An 18,614-nucleotide genomic window follows, 5' to 3' on the forward strand; every position below is an offset into this window, starting at 1 on the left:
TAGCAGTCATTTCCTTCCAATTAGGGCATTCATTCTTTAGATACTAAAATTTGTACGAATTGGTACTTCTTTCATCTATTTTATCCATTGTTGGTGATAATCTTGGCATCGATTCTTCTAATTTAATCATGATATTGTAGCAAGGGGTGTTCTACTAGTACTTCTTTATAAATGAAATATGCAAGATGATGACTCAAAATGCAATGCAGCTGCTAGTGATTTTTAGCCTCAAATGATGTCATTTCAAACCTAATTCAATCCATTCTCCCAATGTGATTCACATGCTGACCTCAACTCGCATGATTGATGATATCGCAAAATACCTATCAAAGATTATGAATGAGATATCTCGCCGGCTTCGCCGGTCAACGATCCACCATGACAAGAGGCTATTGGACCATAGTTGCTCTTCAGATTGAAATTGGCAGAAAGCCTCAATAATGGTCATGGGGACCATCACAGTCATTATTCTCCAATCTCGCTAAAGACTTACTAGTACTCTTTCCTTAATGAAATTTCTTCTTTACTTCAAAAATGGAGCTTGTGGTGGAGCCTCTATTGGATGAAATCTATGGAAAGGGATTGTGGGCTCAGCCATATCCAATTCGAGTTCATGTGGGAATCAGAATCCCATGATGCCATCATGGAATCAATCCCTCAGAGCAAAAGAATACCACCAGTTCCTAGCAGTGGAAAAGCCCAGGAATAGGGATGGTAGGACCAGACCCATACCCTCCTTAGACTTCAGCTTTATAGCAGTTTATTCTAAACTCTCCAATGCCAGTGTCTTCTAGTTCCCCTCTTCAATCCACTGCCACTAGTGACTAACATGGGTCCAACCTCCATTCTTTTGTGGGGCCAACTTCCCATAGTGACCAACCGACCATGTCCTTGGGAGGTCAGACAGGTTAATTTTAGACAGTAGCTTGTGGAATCAATAGGAGGCAAGACTTTTTGAGAGTTTTAGTCAAGCAAATCTTTGTGGGGGCATCTTGTGACTCATCACCCATTACTATCAGCTGATTTGCTGTCATGCTTTAACTAACGAATCAACTAAATGCTTGTTCGTGGACCCAGTTAGGTCAGCCATTCAGGCAACAATGCCGGTTCTTATTCCAATTTGAGAGTCGCATCTTGTTCGAGCTGACGACAGCTTGGCATCGACGCTCTCCGTCATCCATACATGTCAGCATTCGATAAATATGTCAACGTGGCGAGCTGCGAGGTGGTCGAATTGCTGACATGGCAATGGTGGCTCATGGCCGGCGAAAAAAAATAGAAGAGAAAAATGCATGGAGTAGGTTTCCCCCACCTTGCAAGATGCTCTTTGCTTTCATATACTCTCCAATTGATTGGTGCCCTAGATAAACAAACTAATCACCTCTACAAATGGCACTATCTTTTTTGGAAGACCTTTAATCCCTCTAATCAGAGGGGAAAGACTAGAAAGGGGATAAAGAGCTCAACATATCCAAACAAGTGGATAAGAAGTCATTGGACTTGACCTGCCTCTGTTTTTTTTTTTTTTTTTTTCTTTTCTTGACCTCACTTCTTGAAGCCGAATATGGCATGAGGGAGTAAGTGTATTGAAAAGGACAAGCAAAGAGTGGATTGAGCTGTGCTAGATGTTTTACAAATGTTTTGAACAAGCAAATATTTTATGGGTGGCAAAAAACAAATCATCATAAAGCACTCATTAAAGATTAAAAAAAAAAGTTCATTTCGTTGATTGTATCCTATTCAAGTGTTGAATAGTGTATCCTCAGTATCTTAAACCATAATCGGAAACTCCTTAAGGTATTTACACAACTAAAGGAACTCCTTAAATACGATTACCATCTATCTTCAAAATAAAAATCAAGAATAATATTATGATTTCTTGAGCACAAAAATATATATTTCAATAGATGTAATTAAGATGATACCATATTTTTTCCTTTTTTTTGTTGAGATGTATCATTGATTTTTGTTTTGTTTTGGTTATTTGCTCTAAAGCATGTTGCTTCTGTGAATGTTAACCAATTAAAACAATGCACTCTACATAAATATTATGTATTTTAATTTTAACTTTGAAAAAAAAAACGTAAAAGTTACGGTATGTGTTTTCTCTTCACTCCAATATACGACATCTAAACTATGTTATTGTTGGACTTATCTAATCAAAAGAAAAAAAAAGATAATATTCTTTGGAACATAACCTCGCAATCTCTCAATAACCATCAGAGAGAGATAATGAAATAGATTATATCAAAATATATGTTTTTTTTAATTTATTTTTCTTTTTTTTGTAGGCATCAAGAACATTAACTTACATAAATTGTATTGGATGGTGGCAAGATACACATACATGTGGATTAATTAGTTGCTTGAGCTTTCAATGGAAGTTATCGAGCTAATAAATTGGCATGATTTTCTAGTGTCATGGTATTTTTAAGATCTTAGATGAAAAAAGGGCAAGTGATTCTAAGCAACTTCCAAATAAAATTTGGAGATTAACAACATATTAGTCGACGAAGAGATGACACAAGCTGCATTTTTTTTTTTTGGTTGACCATCATATTTATTTTAGAAAACTGGCACCTCGCCATCTGTTGTACAATCGTACCAGCTAATTCCTCTTGGAAGCTGGGTAAGATCTAACATAATTAATAATATAAATGATCTCATATGCTTTACAATTCAAGCTTCAAGTACTTACTTCTTTTTGACGGAATGAACTTATGATGAAATACCATTAATTAGTATGCCCAAGAAACCAAAAATAAAACCAAGGATGATTTTGTAAGTCAATGCATTTGTGATACTAGATATGATTTAATATGTATGACTGCAGTTTTGTGAATGTTTAATTTGACTCCATTTCTAATGTTCTTTTTTCCCCTTTTTATCTGAGGATCGCCTCCTAATTACCAAACAAAATTCAGAAAAAGAGGAACTTTTGAATTTTTGCCTTGATTTCTGCATTAATGCTATTATGAGATTTAAAATACTATGTCACTCATGAAACATCATTGAAAAATTATAAGCCAGTGATAAACAACATTAATTGCAAAGCAAACTAATTAACTGGTTTGATTAAATTGAACATAATAATGCCTCAAAAAAAAATAGAATTAAATTATAAAATGGTTCCTTGAATCCAAACAAATGATCAACATATATTGTCAAAGTGCAAGTCATGCTCACGTAACACTCCATAAAAATTGATCATAAACAATGAAACAATACATTGAACAACAAAATAATCGATTTTAATAATCAACATATATCATGAGATCCATTAGAAATGTGGAGGTACGTTTTCAAGCTCAAATCAATACTCCTATCTAACAAATAACAAAGAACTTATAATGCATCGTGTGAACCTGAAGTTGAACAAAAAGAAAAAAAACTTATACATCCGTACATAAAACATGCCAAATAGTGGTGCAAATAGGTTGCATCGAGTCGGATCCTGGATGACCCCAATCCGATCCGATTTTTTATTTGGGTCCTAATTTTGGATCCAGATCCGACCTGGTTGAAGACCGGGTCGGATCGGATCCGAGTTGGATCGATTCGGATTCAAATCGGATTCAATTTTTTTACTTTTAGGAAAGAATTTGGGCAAATCTAATTTGGTCATATCATGAGGTGCTGGGTGACCCATGACTTTGAAAGACTTGCGATTGACCTCCAGTCAGAACAGATGAACCATGACTACTAACTAAGTCGGTCTGCAAGCCAAATTTCATATCACACTATATTTTGTCCGTATGACTGATTGGACGGAACTTGGTGTCTCCCTGCTCCCCTCTCACGAGGACAAAAAAAATCCCGGACCTTCTTCCAAAATCCAATTCCATCGCAGAAAACTGGCACATGACCCATATTCAGTTCAGTGTTCCCTCACTTCCTCCCTGCAAAAGTTAAAAAAAACAGAAGCCAAAAAACAGAAGGAAAAAAAAAACAAGCTACTGAGACACCAAAGGTATCAACAGTGTAATAGATCGAGAGAGAATCCTGATGGACGAATAGTGCTATGACCCACACAAAAAAAAAAACTCTCTTTTGCTTCCCCCCCCCCCCCTTCGAGTCGGATCGGATCCGTTCGATAAACCTAGAACTGACCCAAAAAATGATTCGGATCCAATTTTAGGATCGACCCGGACCCACGGGTCCTAAAATTCGGGTCGGGTCGGGTATCGGGTCGACCCGACCCATTTGCAGCCTTAATGCCAAATAAAGATTTAGCATATCTACATTTTTCAAAAAAAATCTAGATAAAATTAAGATACAAGTTAGCATAAATCACAATCATAAGTAATATAACTAGGGTCAAACTTGGATATGCAAGCCAATTTTTTGAAAAATCATGCACACCAAGTGGTCATGCACGTCAGCAATCACAACTTTTCGTTTCTATGGGCTCGATTCTTCAAGCACCCATCTTGATGCAATCACAATCTCTTGTTTTTATGGGCTCCGTTCTTCAATCACAAACAATATAACTTAGGACAAACCTGGATATGCAAGCCAATTTCGTGAGAAATTATACCTTACACTGCATGCACCAAGTGGTCGTGCATGCCGGCAATTATAATTAACCTCTTGTTTCTATGGGCTCCGTTCTTCAAGTACTCATCTCGATGCATCACTATATAAACAGACAGCTCTGATTATGGTAGGTGGTGCATGCCCCCTAGAATATAATTTCTTCAGTTTGTTAGGTTGGCTGCGTATTGGTTGCAGCTTTTTTTTTTTCGGTAACCGGATTCGGATTTCGGGTCAGATTCCAAAACCCGAAATCCGAAATTCGAAACCCGAATCCAAAACTTGATCTTCCTCCCGATAGAAAGGAGAAGGGGCCAAAACCGGCGACCCTTCTCGCCCAAACGGTGGCGGTGGCCACCGAAATCTTTTGGACAACAGCCAGCCTCCTTGTCCCCTCCCTGCCGACCACCGCTTTTCCGGCGATCAAGGGGAGAACCGCCGATAAACGATGGTCCTTTTTCATGGCCGTCAGGAAGAAGCCCTCTCCCTTTTTTTCGGCATGGTGGTGCGGCCAGTTGGAGACTCACGGCCGCGCTTGGCCAGTGGCCACATTTCGGCCACCAGGAGAAGAGGCCACGGTGCCTCACCGCTGCAAGCTGGCGGCGGCCGTTGCCCTCTCTCCCCTTTTCCCCTCCGCCCGCGTCGGCCATGGCAGCCATGGTGGGTCGCAACGGCAAGCCGGACGTCAGTGCCAGCTCGCCAGGGCGACAGGCCGCAGCAGCGGCCATGGCTGCCTCCTCTGTTTTTCAAACATGAGCAACAGGGTTCCGAAAGAAGCATAGTCCCCCTAGACTTGCTCTGATTATGGTAGGCCAGGAATCCCAGCTCTGATAAGTAAGTCCTGCAACCCCTAAATCAAAACCCAGGAATCCCAACTGTAAACGATGAGAGACCTCGTAACTAGGCCACCTGTCCAACTGGTCGCATGGAAGTCGGCGGATGTCGTCCTTCCTTTCCAACTGGTTGCATGGAAGTCGGAGGATGTCGCCGCTTTTGCACTGCTTCAATGTAATCCGTCTGCCTCGTCAGCGGATCCGCACGGCGCCGCCGCTCTCCACGTGGCACCGTCCAATGGGAATCAACTAGGAGCTTCGACGAGCCTAACTAACTACCCCCCTTCCCGCTTCCTTCGTTTCGTTCCCTTGAAAGGACTCTGTTTCCATAAAACGGCCTCCCCAGATTTTTTGAAACAGAGCTCCTTTTCCTCCCCTTCGGCTCTTCTCTCCTTCCTTTGTTTCCTTTTCGTTTACAATCCTTTGGAGAGCGAGTTGATTAACCTAAAGAAGGTTGTTTTTTTTTCTCCCCGTTTCCTGTCGTTTCAATTCTAAACTTATCTCATCTCATCAGATATTCTTTTCATGTTTGTTTTTGTTAGACCCTGGATTGGGTTGTAGATAACTTAGATGCGAAGATTGGATTGTTGTCATCGGGAGTAGCTTCAGTATTTGCTTAGGTTATTCTTGTATCTGCTTTTATTTATTTTATAATCTAATTTCATCTCATTAAATTGTTCTTGTGGTTGAAACTCTTGGGTGGATAGCTTGGAATCTGTAGTTTTTTTTGTTTAAAACATCTCATATGCATGGGATGTACCTTAATCGGATTGAAAACTGTGATGGATTTTACCATTGGTACTGTTGGCAATAGTGCTTAAAAAAATAATTTTTTTATATAAAGGTTTTTCTTTTCTCTGCGTTTTTTTTAATCTCATTACATTAGATTGAATACTTTAGGATTTGTTGGTTTATGTAGGTTGGAATGTGGATATAGTCTGATGTTATTCGTTTTTGCTCCCAAATATATTATTCATTAATTTTGTAGGAGATGATGGATGAAGCTGTTGGGTTAGAAGGAAGTGTTGAATGGGCTGAGCAAGAGGGGAGCTTTAATAGTTGGCTCGATAAGGTGCTTGCTTCTGATGGGATTGAGAGTCCTCGCATGGTTGAGGAAGAGAATAGACCTCGAGATAGGCCCAAAGAGCCAGACTCAAATTCCAAGAGGCAGAAGGTCAGTTCTTTTTTCTAAACTTGTATAAGAAATGTTCTTTTTTATCCGGCCATCAAGAACTTACCAAAGATAACAATAATAGGTATAAGTCAAAAAATAACTTGCATTAAAAAGGCAATGTACTGGTGAGAACTTTCTCAGATGTGCTAATGAGGAGATATATTCTAGCTACTCTGGATATTCTATCCTTATTTTGAAAATAACCAATGTTTTCATCATAATATACTTGTTTTAACTGCAAAATGTATATTTAATGAAATATAACTCATTATAGCCAAGGTTAAGATCCATTACCATCATTGAATTGTGAATCATGTGAAAATAATTAATACCTCCATCTTTTGGTATTTCCATGGCTCTAGCAAGTACCTAGTTGTCCTTGTATCAATGAGGTTTTTATGCGCTAACGGTAAATAATTTAAATTAGATTCATTTAGGGAATGTGTGTTGTCCCTAAGTTGTGTTTAGATCTCTATATGAAATTTTTTTAAGTGTTATATTGCCTACATTAGCAAGACAGAGATTAGGAAGTAAATTTGGTTAGGCTAAAGCAAGTCAATTTAGTTATGTTGATTTAGAGTGGAACAGATCAATATTGATAGTAATCATGGGCCTGAAACTGTTGATCATTTGTTCTCTCAATACTCCTTTTCAACGTTTTAGAAGACAGTTTGCTCTTTGTTAGGTGTGCTCCTCCCTCAATACTCTTTTGAATTTCTTTGTCTTGACTGGAGGCATAGAAATTTCTCTAAGCCTACTTAGTCTATCATTCTTATGTTGACTGCGGCCATAGCTTGGTCATGTTGACTGCGGCCATAGCTTGGTCATGTGGTAGCTATAGCTTCAAGATGTCTCCATCTATTTAATGATTGGTCATCCCTATGTAATTACAAAAGTAAAAGAGCTTCCACCTGCACTTTCAGAAGACTAAATTTTCATTGAAGTGGATTTCTGGCTTCCATTACCCAAAGATGTCTCATGTTTTTATTTACCTTCAGAGTTGGCTTTATTATGGACTGGTTTCAGCATCCTGGTTGTTCTTCGTCGACAGACTTCAACAACTTTTATTGGCAGATTCACCTCATTGCTGCATCTCTTGTTTTATTATCTCTTCTCTCTAATGATTAATCTGTCAGAATTGGAACCTGTTCAGTTCTTTTTTTTTCACTCTGTTATCAAAGCTGACCCTGTTATTATCTTTTTAAATAAAATTTTGGGTGGCTAATCCTCCCTTCATCTCAAAAAAGAAAGAAAAAAAAGAGAACAAAGGTACAATCTAGTAGTGTGTTTGCACATATTTAGGTAGTTTGGTTTGAAGTTTATCGTGAGGTTACATTAACAGGTTCCAGTTTGAGATCGAAGGAGGTATAGTGATGTTTTAACAGATAATTACTTGAATTACAAGAGTTGCAAGTGGCATTTGAACTAGATTAACCCTGAAGCAATTGACTACATGAAATCGAGTTCGCTTTCCTTCTAATGTCCCTATGGTTATTTTTTGTTAGAAACTAATATTTTTTACAAAGCTAATTTTTTATGGAGTTCTAAATGTATCTTATCTTTTCTATTTGGCGATATTTTCTTACTGGTTTATTTATTTTTAATCTATGCAGATAGGTCCATGCACTGACAAGACAGAGGAACCCAGTCCTCTGGGTTTGATTTTACGCATAACTCCATCTTTCTTGGATCTCATTGATAGGAAGCTATCTCAAAAGAAGACCACTCCTCTTAATGGACCAACTTCGGGTACTAGTATAGAAAAACAACAGACCAGAAATGATGAATATAACATCCAACCCACATTAATGAAATGGAAGGCTTCAAATTTTCCTGCAACAAAACTCAAGATCGGCTGTTGGGAGGTAATCTTACGTCTTGACTTGATAGAACAATTTAGAAAAAGCAAATGCTCAAAACCAAATGCTCTAATTAGTTTTTCTTCTTAGCATCTAACAATTTTTTTTTAAACTATGTTTCATAATTTTAGAGGAAGTCAAGAAATGAAGGTGATATTGTAGCTAAGTTTTACTATGCTAGGCGAAAACTTGTTTGGGAGATACAAGAAGAAAGATTGAAAAAAAAGATTGAGATCCAATGGACCGATATCTCAGCAACCAGAGCACGATTCATACGGGATCAACCAGACATTCTGGAAGTTGAGGTTAGATGTTTTCCTTAGACATATATTCTCATTTTATTGATTACTTTTGCTACTTTTTCTTTTTCCATAGACTACTTTTATTGTCTTAGACATGTTTTGAACTAATTCTTGGCTTTGGATGGTTTTTTGAAGTTTCTTAATGATTTCATTCTTTTAATAACAAAATTTGGAATATTTGTTTGGGTTTGATAACTAAGATATTTGGTACCTAGTGCAGTTAAGGCAGCAGCCCATGTTCTTTAAAGAGGTAAATCCTCAGCCAAGAAAGCATACTAATTGGGAAGCTTGTTCTGATTTTACCAGTGGGAATGCAACCACAAACAGGTACATAAAAATTACATTTACGTCACTTTCTTGGAGCTCTGTCATTTTGCTAAGCCTTTCAATGGATTTTACACCTTCAAATATTTCCATATTTGTTGAAATATACTTCTTTTTTTTTTTAGAGAGAGAGAGGAATGTATTTTTTTATTGATGAAGTAGATAAATCCTTCGATTCAGATCTCCAGTCCTGCAATGTTTAGTCCATGTTAAACTACATCTATAGGAGCTTCTGAAATTATCAAGAACAAACAAAAACAGAATAATATCTTCTTTAGTAAAGTTCATGTAATATTCTCATAGCTTGTTTCTTATTTTTATTTCCTTCAGGAGGCACTATCTTGAGTTTGCAGAAGGAACTTTGGAGAAACATTATGAAAGGCTTTTACGTTCTGATCATCGGCTACTTACGTTGAGTCAGAAAGTTTTTGCAAGCCATGATTCTCAGTTTTTTGAAACCGTTAATAGCGACATGCAAGATATGTGCATGCTCACACCAAAATTTCCACCTATTTCAAATCAACCATCCAGCAACTGGTGTCCACCTCATCTGAATCATATTGACAATCAAGGGAGTGCTCCTACTCACATGTGGACCTTTGAATCTCTTGATCCAGCAGTTGGTGCCAACCATCCACTTTCACTGCTGACACCAACACCCAGAGTTATACAAATGAATTCGCCAAGTTCAGGTAATTTGTCTTAATTTAACCCGGAGTTAATCTAGTGAGATGAGGATGCTAATTGTTTCTTTCTTTTCCTTTTCAAGTCATGGAGTGCCTACCAACTATGAATCAAGGTGCAAGTTCTTTGAATCCAACGACATCCTACTTGGGTAAATCATTTCTTCATTAGTCTTTCATTTCATTATGTGATATTCTACTACCATGAGCTCTAGCTAAGAATTTTTTTTCCCTTTCTTTCTTTCTTCAATGTAGCAGACAACTTTGCACTTAACAATGGCAACTCTGCAACAGATTCTACCCTGAACAGAATGACTCAGCTTTGCAGTCAAGACATTCAAAGTTTGAGAAGGGTCGATGACATAAGCGAGCGACAAATCCAACAACTACCCTGGGACACCTGCGCGACTCCAGCTCCTAATTTTCTTCCTGGGCGAGTCTCTGCTAATACCTTATTAACTCATACAGCTGAAACAGAAAATTTCCATGTCCCGAGACAAGGTCAATCACTCGAGGAGCATTTAATGAGCGAGTCAGATGATCTGGATGCATTTGCTGCTGATGACTCTAGGCTTCTTTCTTCAGTAAAATCTATTGGGTCAGTCATTTACTAAGAAGCACCACCAGATTCACAACCGCAATCCTCAAATGAACTGGATGATGGTAACCAAAACACCGATGGCACAAAGTCTCCATTGGAATCAAGGGACTCCAAGCAGTTAATCCATTCTATGACTAATTCCCATGGCACCTACAATTAATCATCAAACCTTCATTAGGCTTGGCCAAGAAAAGAGTTCTCATGGCAGAATCCAGTAGTCTTCATCATCAACTTGCTGATCTGTTTCCTGGTTTGTTTCAATTTCTTCTGCGTTTGTTTTTGTCGCAACAGAACATTCAGACTGCCGTTAGTACTGTGCCAGTAGAAGCACCAAACAGGTTATTCTACTGATGCGTTTCTATTTCCTGGTTGTTTTCTCTTGCATGGTTATACTCTCTCTCTCTCTCTCTCTCTGTGTGCGCGCGTGTGCAAATCAACTGACTGCTTGGAAAGAGAGTTCGGCTGAATGGACTGGATCTGGATATTTGCTTCGAATGACAAGAAAGTATTTATTTTGAATTATGATGCCGTTCGACATGATTTAGTTCTCACCATTGGAAGCATCATCATATAGAACTATAGCAGAGTGCTTGAGCTTTTGAATATGAGCTTTTGCTATTGGCTTTTAATTTGATCGATATTTGAAAGACAGTTGTTATAAAAGGATTTTACCTTCTTGACACTAAAATGACATCACAGTACTGACTAAACTTTATCTTGACTGATCTGTATGAAGAATGAAGATTAGCCATGGCAGCGAGCAAGCATAGTCTCCCAAACATTGAAAAATGCCTTGGTTCTCACTTCTCAGTGCTATGAAACTGGTTGTTTAGATGCATGGAAATAGGAGATTGTGTGATGAATATTTGTTTGAAAATGTCTTGAAAATATTTGTTTTCTTTGTAACCTGAAAATAAGGAACATGTCCACTTGTTTTTGGTATTTCAATCTGTTCTTGAAGTAGGGTTCTATGATGATGGGCAAATGTTCAATGAGGTATGGTGGAGGAGAAAGAAAGAAAAGGAAGGGAGCAGCATGGAATTTCGTAGAAGATGATAGTGGCCCTTAGTGTCGAGCAAGCATGACAATCATTTTATGGCAATTCAATCATATTCTTCCCCCTCCATAAATGCCAAGTTATTTTGGACATATAAAACATAAATTAATCTATGCAATCAATCACTGCGTGTGTTTGTTGGACGGACTGGTGTGACATGATACTTTAATCTAAACCCATGTTTGTCGGTGCAAATGATGCATGACACATGTGGCATGGAGTGGATTTAACGATACCAGTGAATTGCACTGCTCTGGTTTTATATGTGGATCAAGGCACTGCAGTTCACTGACCATTAGATCCACTTCCCAGCCAACATGGCGTGCATCATATGGTACTTGCATTTGCAGGTATCAGTTAAGTAATCTGAGCGAATAAAAAAGTGTAAGCTTTTATGACAAGAAAGCAATCTTTCTAAGGTGAGCATAGTTTTTGCTTACTTCATCGGCTGCATTTCAAACTTGACGTTGGTGGATTGCTGTTCCCTTCTGGACATCTTTTAGTCCTGGAAGATCTGTCTGTTTTCATAGTTGACATTCTGGATTTTCAGATAAATATCCTTTCGAAGTTTTCTGATTTGCCAATTGTTGGATCCAGTTTGTGCATCGGAGTTATACTCACTGAATTCAACAATTTTGATAGTGATTTTTAGGTCCCTTTTTTCACTTACCTTGCAGGTCCAACGATGATAATTTGTATACATGTAATATAATACTACCATGGGAGTTGAAATTTTCTTCAACGAAAAAAAGAGCTTCATTGGTTTACTTTTCTTGCAAATAAGTAACTCAATGCTGACCTTGGTCGTACCATATATACTGGAATGTTCAATATTTTCTAAATCTTAATTTTCTAAATGATTTGATATGTTTTGCTATGCTGCTGTTAGTTACTGAACAAAGACAGGTCTCTTTCGAGTGGTTAAAACTTCGCGGCATAAGTTTTTTTTTTTTTGGTTTAATGTTTATTAAGTTTTAAGTTTTCCTGCAGGATTCCAAATTGTTAGAAGCTTTAGTGGAAAATCGTAAAAGGTCAGTGGCATATGTAGGTGCCTTTCTTCTTAAGGATGACCCAGAGACTGATCCTAGTATTGTATCTGGGTCAGATTCAGCGAAAAGCATTAATGACCTTAAAGGAAAAGATTTATTCAAGCGTCTTCATGAAGTTGGTACTTTGGCTCAGGTATCATCTTTTCTGCCAAGGGTTTGGGAATTAATGACATTTAGTATATAAATTAAGAATATATTAAAAGGCATAGAATCCATTGCTGATACTCTAGCTATCTTGCTGTTGTCAATGTAGATAACCAGCATCCAAGGGGATCAAGTAGTGCTCGTTGGTCACCGGCGTCTGCGGATAACTGAGATGGTAGGTTGGGTTTAATAGTGACGAATTACACTTATTATTTTATTTTTTTCAGTAATACCTACATTCCTGATATTCAATGAAACTTCTAATATTGCAGGTTGACGAGGATCCTTTAACTGTAAAAGTTGATCATCTGAAGGCATGTTATTACTCTTACTCATCTTTCGTCTTTCCAGCCCTATTTATGGTTGATGGATGTCAATGTACTATTACTCTTAACTCACAAGCTGAGTCATCATATTTGGTTCTACCTTAGTGTCTTGTGGGGCTGACTTTTGATTACTGTTCTAGCTGATTTTGATTACCATGTACCACCCAGTGTAACCAATATTCCATGCCTTTTCATTGAAGGACCAATACTGCTAGTCCACTACTGTGTTTAGAAATTGGAAGCAATAGAAAGGAGGTAACTGTGTCTTTCATAAACTGCAAATTTCCTGCATTGCTGCAATTGCTGTATGTGCTGAACTTCCACAGAGGTTTACAAGCATTTTTTTGTATCAAAGCAAAGGCAAAAGACAATTTGCTTTTTGCTGGAGTCATGACTGAGTTATCTTTTCTGACTTGCTTCCACTGTTGTCACACAGTCACATGCCCTGGCATTCATGGAAAATGTTGTCAGTGCAAATGCCTGAACATGTTTTCACAATATCTTTCACCAAAATTTTCACCACCAATGTTTTCTTAGGATGCACTTCACTTTACTGATGATCAAGGACAATATAACTATAAACCTCTCTCTTTTGAACTTATATATTGCCAGGAATTAGATGCGATATGGCCGATGGTTTAGATGCAGATGTGTAAATGAGCTAAGCTTGTGTGAGCAGGGCCTAGCTCATTCTTGGCTTATTTAATTTCAAGTTGCTCACAAATAACTTGTTTAAGAGGTGCAGTGAGAGCCTAAGATCTCTCAAGTGTGCAACACACACTCGCACTCACTTTAAACTTACTACTGTTATATCTCAAGGTTATAGTTGAAATACATTGTTTTATGCAAACTATATTAGCCTCTAGTAATTATAATATAAATATATGTTTCTAAATAGTAACTAAGATAACATGTAATGTGTATTAATTATCTATGTATTCCTGTATCGAGTTTAATCGCGTGGAGCTCAAGCAAGCCAGGTCCTAGCCCTAGCTCGCTCATTTACTAATGGAGTGAGCCAAAAGCTGGCTAAATACAAGCTGCTTAGGAACAGCTTGCTTGTTTGACAGCCCTATTTAGATGGAGGTTGAAGTATCCGAAGAAACGTTTGTTGAAGTTATATGTGCTGTATTAATTTACTAACCTGAGTATGTGATCAATGTTGCCTGTCATTGTTTATGGTGGACTTATTATTTGTTAAGAGTACAATTCATATTTTTCTAGAAAGTTTGCTTGAATTTTTGGCTCAATAACAATAGCTATTATTTTTTGCAGGAAAAGCCTTACAATAAGGATGACGATGTTATAAAAGCAACCTCATTTGAAGTCATAGCAACATTAAGAGACATTCTGAAGACAAATTCCCTTTGGAAAGATCATGTTCAAACATATACACAGGTTACTTTGTCTATTTCTTAAGTTTGTTTTTTTTTAAAAAAGTTTTTTGAGAATTGAAAACTTCTCACTTGAAAGAAAAAAAAGGTTTTGAGGGTTGACTACTTCTTAGTTACTTTGTATCTAAATTAATTTTGTCTGTATCCCATCCTTTGAGGAAAAAAGGCTTTGAGAGTTAACACCTTCTTCCTGTTTACTTTATATCTAAATTGCTTAAGTTTGTCTGTAATTCCTCTGTTGAATAGAGAATTGTTTTGAGAGTTACAACTTACAGCATCTTCTGATGTCCTAGTTGCAAGATTGTACTAGTTGAAGTTGTTAACTAGCTCAATTTAATTTGGCCTCCTTTTATAACCCTGCATATTGTCTCTTTTCAAATTTAAAAAGGTCAAAGGACTAATTTTGCCAAATTTAATCTAATTAAAAGTGCACAAATATATGGAAACTTATTTTCATTTTTGAAGTCCGGCTTATGAATAGGTTTTGGTTTGTACTGCCCTTCTTGTCATGTTTTCTATTGAATCATTTTTTCTGCTTTTCTCCTGGAGGTTTTCTTTGGAAGCTTCAAGTTAGGCATTTGTATAAGTAGTTCCTTTAATAGATATCATGTTATGCTTGTAGAATAACATGATTAAATGATGAAAACTGTGTTATAAAATTGTTCCTTTTTTTCGTGAATTTCAGCATATTGGCGATTTCAATTATCCAAGACTAGCAGATTTTGGGGCTGCTATCTCCGGGGCCAACAAGTTGCTTTGCCAACAAGTGCTTGAAGAACTCGATGTAAGAAGCATGCATGCTTTTGATCCAAACATTTTCAGTCAAGCTGCAAAGATTTTTTTAATTCTTATGTTGTTCAGTTTTACTTATTAAAAAAATGACTTGCCTTCTCTCTCACTCTTGCTCCCTCGCACTCTCCCCCTCTATCTTTGTGTGTTTGTGTTTGGACAATTGGGTTGCATGTGTGCTAACAGTTGGGTGTTAATCTATGTCATGTTCCCTTCCAATTTGAAAATTAATGTTAAATCATATCACACTGTTTTCATTAACATTATGAATATAAAATATCAATCATGTCTTATGCAACTTGGCATATTCACCTTAAGTTGCAGTGGCATGAATGAGCTGTTCCAAAATTAGTAAAGAATGATATAGCTTAGCATGTCACAATGTTTTCCATTATCATCTTAAGAATTGAAATGCATTGCGTGTCAGAACCACAGATCAGGATTTTGAACCGCTATGCTTGCAGAAATATAAAGGAATGGCTAATCAGGCTGGTTTTTGACTGCCTTAAGGTGTACCAGTGGCCATCTGTATAACCCATAATGTTGCAAGTATTAGCATGGTCCATCTAAGCTTCAGGTTGTCTGGTGAATAATTTTGATTCTGCACCTTAAAGACCTAATTCCATACAGACTTCAATTATAGGCTTCATATTTTCTTTTGTTGGTGGGTGGATGCATGCAATTTACTATTGATCTCTGCCATCATCATGGTTGACTGTTTATTTTTTCGATAAAATGTTAACTTCGTATAATTTGCCTGCCAGGTCTATGAGCGGTTAAAACTAACTCTAGAATTAGTAAAGAAAGAGATGGAGATCAGTAAGATACAGGTAATTTAGCCATATATTTTCTATTATTTCATTCCCATTTATGTATTCTCTATATTTGAGTACTAACTAGGACTTTTGTGTTATCTTTACTAAATTTTGTTTCAGGAGTCAATAGCAAAAGCAAATTGAGGAGAAAATAAGTGGAGACCAGCGACGTTATTTGTTGAACGAGCAACTTAAAGCAATTAAAAAGGTATTTTTTTTATTCTTATTAGTTCTGTTTTTGGATAAATAAAAGAAAATGATGGTGAATATAACAAAAATGAACTTGTGTCTTTAATCTTGTCCAAGATAGACAAGGCCTAAACTTCTATCCCCCCTTCATTACTTTAACAATAACTGGAGTATTATCATCATGTTATATCACTGGGAAGTGGGAACTTTGATACTTTTTTCATTGCTTGTTAAGTTGATTTCATTGACCTTCATCAGAACTTTAGACATGAAGAATTCACTTTTCTACTTTGATCCAGGAGCTGGGTTTGGAGACAGATGACAAATCAGCATTGACTGGTTAGTTCTGGATGTACTTTTCTTTAGCGGGATATCTCATTGAATATATGGAGGATATTTATGTTTATATAAGTATTTAAGACAAGGTGATTTTGTATTCTTTTTCTTTGCTGCAGCAAAGTTCAGGGAAAGACTTGAACCAAAAAACAAGCAGTGTCCTCCTCATGTCTTGCAAGTAATAGAAGAAGAGCTTAACAAGCTTCAGCTGCTGGAAGCTAGTTCTAGCGAGTTCAATGTGACTCGTAATTATCTTGATTGGCTTACTGCATTACCTTGGGGAAACTACAGGTACTGTATTTAAACATCCGATTTGAATCATTTTAGAGAAATTCATTAGACTGCTAATGAATTGAGCTTAATCTTCATGGTTTTCAATCACTGCAGTGATGAAAACTTCGACATCCAACATGCACAAAAAATTTTAGATGAAGATCATTATGGTTTATCTGATGTTAAAGAGAGAATATTAGAATTTATAGCTGTTGGAAAATTAAGGGGGACCTCGCAAGGTTGGTTTACAGCTTTATGTGTACCAGCTTTCTTTTGGTTACCACATTTATTCTTTCCCTTTTTGTTTCCTAAATTATTGTCATCTCCTAATTGATTGCTGTGGTTTTTTTCCCAACGTTTTTGCTATGACTGGTGTTTCTGCATCAAACCCCAGCAGCTGGATGACACCTGGTTATCAATTTTTTGATAATACTTGGTCATGGATACACTTGCTAAAACTTTTTGATCAAGATGATGGATATGGATTTAACCTTTATATTACGATTTTCAACTATATCTTCTCACCTGGGCTTTTAATATTGGTCCTGATGTTTCATGAAGTAATTGTTTTATGCACTTCTTTTGAAAGAAAATGTGTTATTATGTCAGAATGCTGGGGCTTATAAGGTTGCCATGTTTTATCCCCATGAGAATGGTGACTTGAATAAATACTTAACTTCTATAGTGAAGGTTCAATATAATTCAGTTCAATTGGAAAACAAGCAAATCTAGGCAAACCACATGTCCACATTTTGTCCTTAACATTATACCTGGTTGCATGTGGTTAGTGTTCTTTTTTCCCTTCTCTGCCCTGTGCAAGAATTCATCTTACGGCACACACTAAGAGATAAAATTTAGCTGTACATGCCTTGTGTGCTTGACTGATAACGTATTAGGACTAATCAATGGTATTCAGTTGGCTGATGTTTGTTTTCTAATTCTACTATTCATACACAACATATCTTAACAGATCATTATTTTCTGTTTGCAGGCAAAATTATATGTCTCTCTGGGCCTCCTGGAGTTGGTAAAACCAGCGTTGGTCATTCAATGGCACGAGCATTGAATAGAAGGTTTTATAGATTTTCTGTAGAGGCTTGGCTGATGTAGCTGAAATTAAGGTACAGCGACTAAGTCATTTTGATGTCTACATCTCGGAATCAATATTGATGCTTTAGCTTATAAACAGTGTGGGGTTTTGCCTATCTGAAACTCATTTGTGATCATTATAACCTTTATCCAGGGTCATAGGCGCACCTATGTTGGTGCAATGCCAGGAAAGATTGGTGCAATGCCTGAAAAATGTGGGAACAGCTAATCCTCTAGTTCTCATAGATGAGATTGACAAGGTATTAATATGCTTTTACATAACCTGTTGTAATTTAGTGATGATTTTGATGCATCAATTTTTGCACTAGTTCGAGTTTACGGGATTAAGCTTCCTCATGATCTTGTGAATTGTGATGACATTTTGATGTTTCCAACTTTTCTGGTGATTTATCATGTGACAGTTGGGGAAGGGACATGCTGGTGATCCAGCAAGTGCTTTGTTAGAGCTTCTAGACCCCGAGCAAAACGCGAACTTTCTTGACCATTTTCTTGATGTTCCTATTGACTTATCCAAGGTGAGCCACTGCTGCTGTGAAGAATTCTTGGACTTCACTATTTTAAATTTTCATGTTTATCGGGTCCAAGTATTGATGGTATGTTGATTATATATTCATATCAATCTAATACTGTGAGTGGAGTGCAGAAGCTTGTTACAATGAGCATGTGATTTATTTGAAGCAAGACTTTGGCAAATCTTACATGGTTGAAGGGACAAATATAATTATGCATCTCATGAACATGTGCTTGAACACTACGGCCCATGTCCGATCCGCATAAATGTTTACATAAAATTGCTCCACATTGGACAATGAAATGGATGGGA

The 18,614-nt window shown here is 37.1% G+C and overlaps 1 protein-coding gene and 1 pseudogene across 4 annotated transcripts; both read left to right on the forward strand.

Moving 5' to 3' along the window:
• Positions 1 to 4,850: 4,850 nt before the first annotated feature.
• Positions 4,851 to 12,101, forward strand: LOC103704653. Of its 4 annotated transcripts, none has more exons than XM_039123131.1 (8): positions 4,851 to 5,819; positions 6,355 to 6,540; positions 8,154 to 8,405; positions 8,531 to 8,704; positions 8,922 to 9,028; positions 9,356 to 9,717; positions 9,795 to 9,860; positions 9,964 to 12,101. In XM_039123131.1, exons 1-8 carry the CDS (start codon positions 5,418 to 5,420, stop codon positions 10,320 to 10,322), a joined length of 1,908 nt encoding a protein of 635 aa, XP_038979059.1. In that variant the 5' UTR covers positions 4,851 to 5,417; the 3' UTR covers positions 10,323 to 12,101. The 4 variants fall into 4 exon arrangements, with proteins under 4 accessions (XP_038979059.1, XP_038979060.1, XP_038979061.1 ...); XM_039123132.1 differs by having other exon boundaries at positions 9,967 to 10,488; XM_039123133.1 differs by having other exon boundaries at positions 10,003 to 10,488.
• Positions 10,357 to 18,393, forward strand: LOC103699911 (annotated as a pseudogene).
• The last annotated feature ends 221 nt before the right edge of the window (positions 18,394 to 18,614 follow it).

This window comes from Phoenix dactylifera, unplaced genomic scaffold, assembly GCF_009389715.1.
Source record: "Phoenix dactylifera cultivar Barhee BC4 unplaced genomic scaffold, palm_55x_up_171113_PBpolish2nd_filt_p 002096F, whole genome shotgun sequence".
Classification (NCBI taxonomy): domain Eukaryota; kingdom Viridiplantae; phylum Streptophyta; class Magnoliopsida; order Arecales; family Arecaceae; genus Phoenix; species Phoenix dactylifera.